Here is an 8074-nt window from a genome sequence, read left to right as displayed (position 1 = left end):
CAATAATTTATAATTAAATAACAATATAAAATTATTTTACACTCTCAATTAACTTATTTTCTTAACAAATGTTTCTCTAATTTTTTTAAGAAAATTAATTCTTTTCAGATACAAAGTAATACTCAATTGTGTCAAAACTTAAGTCTTAAAGATAAATTTGTCGACATTTCTATTATTCAAACGATTATCACATTACCTTCATTTCCACTCTTAAATGACAATGATGTTTTACATAGTATCCAAATTCTATTGCTTGTGACATTTAAACAACCCGACCATGCTAACTTTATGGCATCAGTCCCAGAGACAAGGGTTGCATTGTTACTTCCAAACTTCAACAATTGCAAATAAATAAAATCTGCGAAACAAAGGCATCCAATTCTCTGCTTGGAGTCAACTATGTGTTCTGCTTACATACAATTACATTTCTAGTTTGGTTCCTTATTCTAATTGCAGAAACAAAAGAACAGTAAAAGCTGCAGGGGAACAAAGTTACCCAATTTCAACATGGGTTGGGGCTTATACATAATTACATCACTAGGTGAAGGGTAAAAAGTAATAATCTCCCCCTGTCAATATCTAGTTATTAACCATCTAAACTAACTACGTGATTACATATTGGTACAAATTTCCACTATAATCAGTGAGTAAGAATTATATCTGTTCCTAATACCATGGCCCTAGATTTTCTGACTACATAATGAATACAGTTTGCATCATCATGTCATGTTCTCTTGAAAAATTTACCACCTTTCTTTCCCATGCTTACACCCACATCAGATTCGAAAAGATATTTTGTGTCTGGCCTCCATTTCAACTCTTTGAGAGTGGAAAATAAGGTTGCAAGTTCAGGAGAGATATCACTATCTTTTATGTTTTTACATGAGTCTACTCTAAGGCACTCTAGCTCCTTCCAGTGCTCAATTACGGACTCCAAACCTTCTGTTGTAAGCAATGAGCATCCTTCTACGTAAAACAATTTTACCCGCCTGAAAATAGACCAACAACAACTGTTATGCAACTTGCAAATAACCCCAATATTTAGGGACACATCCATATAACTTATCAACTAAGGATACCCATAACATAACTACTTTTAAACATGATAAATAATGAAGATATCAAAAGTATGTTCTTAAATGCTGCAAGAAAGTAGAAACCATACATTTTAATATAAAGTGATCCCCAACTGAAGATTACAAATATGGAAAAATTCAAAATAAACCCTTACAAACACCTGGACCACCACACTGACCCCAAAAGTTATAATTACTTATTTTCAACTTCATAAACTTTAAGATTTCTCCTACACCTGCAAACCAGATTACCAATGCATAGAATACTAGGAAATAATTTTACACCCACACACCAAAATTTCACGAATTTGACAATATTGAAGTGAAAAAAATGATTAATGTAAGAGAATAAAGGTACATCTATCCTTAATTTAAAACAGGTCCAGTTAACCAAAAATATTATAAATAAAAAATTCAAAAACATGGGTATATCTTCATGAGTTTAATTTTGCCTTACACTCTCTCAACTTTTAAAGTAATTATTACAAAAACAACACTTTTAAAATACATGGCAATCCAAAATTTAAACAAACATGGATATTTTTTTAGTTCAATTTTAATACACTGTCTCAAGTGTCAATACAAGGATTTTACACTCTCAACCCATTAGAAATCACCATAAATCTGGATTTTAAAGTAATTATTGCAAATACTAACAACAATCTTCCAATAAATGACAATCCATTTGCAGAACTAAAAATCTGTACATTGCTCCATGCATTCTAACTAAATCCTATCTCAAGAGGTTTTCTTTTAATTCAAAAGAGGCATACCCAAATTTCATCATGGACCAATTTCAATTGGACATTTACAAATTCATATTCAATGTGAAAAATCAACTAGAAACAAAAAAGGACAAAACTTATATTCAGTTTTCAAGTGCTCTTGGTGTTGTTCTCCAATCAGAATCATAATTTCACACTTCAGTTCATATGTTAGGCCGTTAGCATTTAATGCAAAACCTTTGTTACACTAATTACCCAAATAAAACTCCAATTTTAATATTATACCTAAACAATTGCATCCAAGTAAAAAAAAAAAAAATCCCTAGATCACATTACATTACCTGCAAACAACTGCCAAACTCAGGGTGGCATCATCCAGCCCCCAACAGTCCTGAAGAACAATCTCCCTGGCATTCCTACACACCGAAAACAACGCCCCCACGGCGTTCCTATCCCTCACCTGGCACTTGTGCAAATGCACTCTCTCGAGCGCCTCACAGCACCCCAAATGCTCCTCCAACCCGGGGCTCCCGTCGATCACCTTGCACGATTGAACCCTCAGAGTCTTCAAATTCTCGCAATACGAAACCCCGGCGAGCCACCCATCGTCCATTCTGTGGTCCACAATGACCAACTCCTCCAGCATCACACAGCACTGCCCGATCGCCTTCACACCGTCAAAACTCCCCTCGCAACCAACAAGCTCCAATCTCACCAATCTCTTACACCCCTGCGCCAAAATCGTTAGCCCAATGTCCGAAACCACGGACTCATAAAACCCCTTCACACACCCAACTATCTTCAAAATCTGCAAATTCTCACACCCTGCAACACCTCCCAAAACGGCGTCGTCACACCTCTGCAGCTCCAGCTCCTGCAAGGTAGCACACTCGGCGCCAATCGTTGAAATCCCAACCTCGCTGCAACCTGCCACCTCGAGCTTGCGTAAATTAGGGCATCCACTAGCAAGGGATTTGAGCCCGGCGTCAACTGTTTCAACCGGTAACAGGTTTTTTTCTACGCCGATTCGCCACGCGGAATCCACGTGCATCGAAAGGAGCCTGTGGCTCACCACAATGGTAGTTGTCGTGTTGACAGAAGAAGAAGTAAACGAGCCTGGAACAAGGTCCACGTGGTTGAGGTTCGGGAAACGGTTAATTAACCGACCCGAGAGGACGAAGCTCCAATCGAGGACGCGTAAGGTTCGGACGAGGCGACCCTGGAGGTTCAGCCAGCGTTTGCAGACTAAGGAATTGGAGTTTCGCTGCTGCGAAGAATCGGGGAGCTTGGAGAGGATTCGGAGGAGAAGCTCGTCGGAGAGAAGAAGGGTTCGGTCCAGTATGATTAGGGTTGAATTGGGGATTAGGGTTAGGGTTTTGGATTTGGGGTCGGAGAGGTGCATGGCGAGGACCATATGGTTGAGGGGCTCCGTGGTCGCGGCGGTGTTGAGGTTAGGGTTGGGGTGAAACGACATCGTTTTGAGTGTTTTTGTGATGTGAATGTTGTGAAGGTGTTAAGAAGCTTGGCATTAGGAATCGGTAGTGAACAACTTGAGTTGAGCAGAGAGGTGTTGGTGTTGTTGTTTGTTCGGCATGCTTTGTGGAGATATCTAACAACTCAAATTTTATTATTTTTTTGCTTTTTGTTTTCTTGTTCATGGTTTTCATTGAATGCTGTGGTGTGGTATGTGGACCCATTTGGGGATTCAAAGCACTAGAGACAAATTTTAGCCTTTTTTTATTTTTTTTCCTTTTCAATCTTTCTTTTTTATTTTGTTTGGTTGAAATAAAAGTAATTTTCCTTGTGGATGCACAATTATTTTTTTCTACGTGTAATGTATACTTTTATATCATGTATTAATAATTAATGTGGATGAGATTATCGTGTGATAATGTTTTTTTTTTTCAAACTAGTTTACTATAGCTGATTATCTAAAGTAGTTTACAAGTTAATGAAAAAAGTTGTTGAGAAATTTCGAGATAACTATTTTCTCAGAGAAAATAACCAATTTGATCCTTCTATTTTTCTTTATAAAAAATATTTATATAAGGTTACTAATTTAATTGACTCTTTCAATGCTTTAATTATATTAGTTTTACTTATTTTCCTCAAAATAATGAAATTCAATTCAACCTAGTTTTTTTTTTTGTTAAAGGTAAAAAGTATATTGATGTATGAAGGTATAAGTGACAAACAAAAGTCTCCACCACTAACATTCGATCAGTTTGTTTATATTTTTTTTTTATATAAAAAGTGCTCTTTATAAAGGTATTTTAAAAAAACAAAAATAATTATCTACTTTTTTAAAAAAAAAACAAACACAATAAAAAGTAAAAAAAAATAATTTATTTTATTAAAAAATATTTTTTATAAAGACAAGTTTAAACAAACAAACTCATTATCATCATTCCTTAATTTGAATGTATATATATATATATATATATATATCCTTTTGTGTGTTAAATATATGGGAATTAATAAATTTATTTTTAAGTTATGCTTATTATGAATTTTAATTAACTTTTAATTAATTACACTCTCTTACTCTTCCATTAAATTTTTTCCAATTGGGGACACTAAAGAATCCAAATTCATAATTTTAAAAATATCAATTAATAGAATTAAATACATTTTTTGTATTACTTGGCTTCATGAGATCATAAAAAGTGAATAAAAAAGGATTTGACTATATTTGGTATTTTTAAAATTTAATCTAATTCAAAGTTTGTAAATTGTATATATGTCAATATCATTCTTAAGGAAAAACTTAACATATACAAATTAAAATGTTACAATCTAACCTAAAAGATTGATGTAGTGATGTAAAATTTCGTTAAATTCACATAAGTGAGAATGATTTATTTAACAAGAGAACCTGTATTCGATTTTCATTTAGTGTAAAATTTTCTTTCTTGGGTCAACGATAAAAACACATTGTGAACGGGATTAATCTCTGTCGAGGAGTTGATTGACACCCATAATTTCTAACCTAGAAAAAAAAATATTACAATTTATATTAGAAACTTTTGAAATTATAAGAATAATACTCGGCTATATAAATTTATAGGAGAGAATATAAATCAATCTATATTCTATTATAAAAAGAATTCCATTTCGAGATGTAAGTTTTGTTTTATAATAATTTATTAGTATTAATTAATTATAAATAAATTTGAAAAATATTTAATGATGGATGGAAACAATTAAAATACTAAATAAATATTATTATCAATTTAAATAGTGAAAAAATAATATAAAGTATAAAGGAAATAAATTAATAAATTTTTTATACTTCAAGTACAAAAATCTACAAATACTTTTCAGCTTATTTTTTATGGTTACAAATCATTTAACATATTCTTCTACAAATATTTGATGTTGAAAAATGAAAATAGTTATAAAAAAAATAACAAATAACAATTTGTCAAAAAATTAATATAATTTAATCTATATATAGTATAAGGTAATATTTTTCATCTATATTAATATTAATATTTTTTGAATTTTCAGTTTCTTAAATTTCATTTTTTTAATTCTTAATTTTTCAAAAAAATGGAAATAAAAATGTCTCAATATTTAATAAATTAGAAATTTATACAAAAAAAGTCAAACTTTTATACTTTTAAATTTTTAATATTCTACTTTTCAAAATTCATTTTCTTAGAAATTTTGTAAAATCAACAGATATTAAAAAATCGTTAGTTATTAAAATATATATATATATATATATATATATATATATATATATATATATATTAATACTTATAGTTTTCATATGAATATGAAAAAAATGCATCGACGTAGTATACATTATTATTATTTTATGTTATTTGAATATTTTTACTTTTGATATCTTTTTTGACAAGTTTTAATATTTTTATTTATTTATTTATTATATATCTTTAACATAACTATACGAATAAAAAAGTAGAAGTTAAATACATCGAATTATATATATATATATATATATATATATATATATATATATATATATCAGACCGAATATTCAAAGAAAAAAAAAAAGAACCAAATAATACAATAAAATTAACAATATCAAATCCTAATTATTAAATGGAAAAACACAACCCAACTAGAAGTTTGTAATTACTTATACATCAATGATAAATATAGAAAAAAAATCAAAATTTATATTTTTAAAAGTTTTTCCCCTAAATTTGTAAGATCAAGATATATTAAAAATTCATTGGTTACTAACAAATACAAATGTATATTTTAATACTTATATTTATTATTAATAGGAAAAAATATACATCAATAGAAAGACAAAAGTAGAGGTACTATGCAATAGAGAGAAACAAAATTTTAAAGAGCAAAGATGAGTGACAATGGTTAGTTTATTACATATATTGTTATAGTTAATTTGTAATAGAAACAATTCATTATAAGATTTAGTTTAATGATTAATTATCTATTTTTTAGGAGAAACAAGAGGTTAAAAGATTTCATAAAAGATCAATTGATCCTTCACTTGATGAATTATGGAGTTAATTATTTGAAGACAGTTATGCAACTGGTAAAAATGTTATTGCACCCTTTATGGATCCTAATGTTGATGAAGTTGTGGATGGTGAGAAAGGAGATAAAGAAATTGACAGGGAAAACACTCATCATGAGAGAGATGAAGGTATTGTTTTTAGGAAATATAATCGATATGTTTCTCAAGTGAAAAATTTGTTAAACGAAGAGCATATTTTTTTGCTTAATTTCATGCATGAGTTTAGTAGTACTCAAGCACATGACCAAGATCATAGTAGCACTCAAGTACCAAGTGAGGCCGATGGTACTAACAAATCTACACAAACCCAAAAAGTTACTTTAAATATGTCTATTTTTGTCATTTTATATTTTTCAATTATTTTGACAGCTAGTTTTATTGAACATTTCTAATTTAATAAGTTAGTTTTTCAGTTTCCACTAGCTTTCATAGACTATGTTCGACAAAACTAACTAAAAAGTTAGTTGAAAGTTGGAGTATCTAAAAAATATAATTTGGTAGAAAATAATAAAATCATGATTTATTTAAAAAAGATAACAAGAAAAATGAATAAATATATCAAGGATAAGTGAAAGAAAATATAAAAAAAACTATAAGCTAAAAGTTAGTGTTTTAAAAAATGCTACTTCAAATAGTGTTTCAAAAAATAATAATAAAAACTATTAAAAAAAATTATTTCATGAACAATCAAATGAATTTTTCAACTATTAAAAGAAATTAGAAACTAACTAAAATGAATTGTCAAAGATAGACATAATTAATGAAGTGGGAGTGAGGATCTATGGAAATGGAAGAGAGGTCTGGGTTACGTATGAGATCTAGAGTTTATCAACCAAATTCAATTGGTTGTTATTTACTAAAGCTGTAAATTTGTTTTCAATTCGATTACTATAAAGCTATGACATACACTCCAATCGACATAGTTTCACAATTATATATCTATGATTAGTCGCTAGATGACATAGTTCAACAATGCAGTTTAGTGACCAACTAAAATTTGGTTGTTAAATGGCATAGATCCATACCAGTTTAAAGAATGCCAACGTTTTAGGTTGCTAAAGGCAAAAAAGTCATAGACAATGTTTTAGTAAGTGACAATGACATTTGATTGCAAACATGTTCACTATATAGTAAAAAAAATTGAGCGGATAAATTGATACTTAACAATACAGTTAGTGGTTGATTATTTTGAGACCACGTGTATTAGTCACTAAATCATTACCTATTAACCAAATTCTAAATGGTTCCAAAGTCAGTCATTGTTAGTGATCCATTGATGTTGTTTAGTCACTAAAATCAGTCCCTAATTATGTTTTTTCTTGTAGTGTTTTACAAACCATTTTGATTTGAGAGTTTTTAGGTTTTGTTTATTCATTAGTAACTTACACTAGATTTTTTTAATTATTTTGATTTTTTTTTTATCATCATTAGGTGTCTCCTATTGTCTTTTTTTTTTTTTTTAAAAAAAAAAGGGTTCCCTATTGATGTTAGGCATTGAGTAGTATTGGAAGTTATCGGATTTGGGATCACTACATTGTACTTGTCACTACTACATGACAATACGTAGATGTAAATTGTTTGGCATAAATGTTCCTAAGTTTATGATATCCACAAGAGACATCAAGAAAGGCTTATCATGTTTGTCAAATAAAATCAATTCTTAAGGTTTATTACTAATATTGAATTATAATTCCTAAGATTACACCTAATAAGATAATATAAAATTATTGTTGATCAAACTCATACGAGTCATTGAA

The 8074-nt window shown here is 29.6% G+C and overlaps 1 protein-coding gene across 1 annotated transcript; it reads right to left on the bottom strand.

The window, feature by feature from the left end:
• Window positions 1–321: 321 nt before the first annotated feature.
• LOC114417416 (F-box protein At5g07670-like) lies at window positions 322–3432 on the bottom strand. Its single transcript, XM_028382616.1, has 2 exons — window positions 2143–3432; window positions 322–989 (listed from the first exon to the last, which is right to left on the bottom strand). The coding sequence occupies exons 1-2, from the start codon at window positions 3273–3275 to the stop codon at window positions 725–727; spliced, it is 1398 nt and encodes a 465-aa protein (XP_028238417.1). The 5' UTR covers window positions 3276–3432; the 3' UTR covers window positions 322–724.
• Between the last annotated feature and the right edge of the window lie 4642 nt (window positions 3433–8074).

Source organism: Glycine soja, chromosome 6, assembly GCF_004193775.1.
Source record: "Glycine soja cultivar W05 chromosome 6, ASM419377v2, whole genome shotgun sequence".
In the NCBI taxonomy this organism is placed as follows: domain Eukaryota; kingdom Viridiplantae; phylum Streptophyta; class Magnoliopsida; order Fabales; family Fabaceae; genus Glycine; species Glycine soja.
This window is presented reverse-complemented; position numbering and strand designations above follow the sequence as displayed.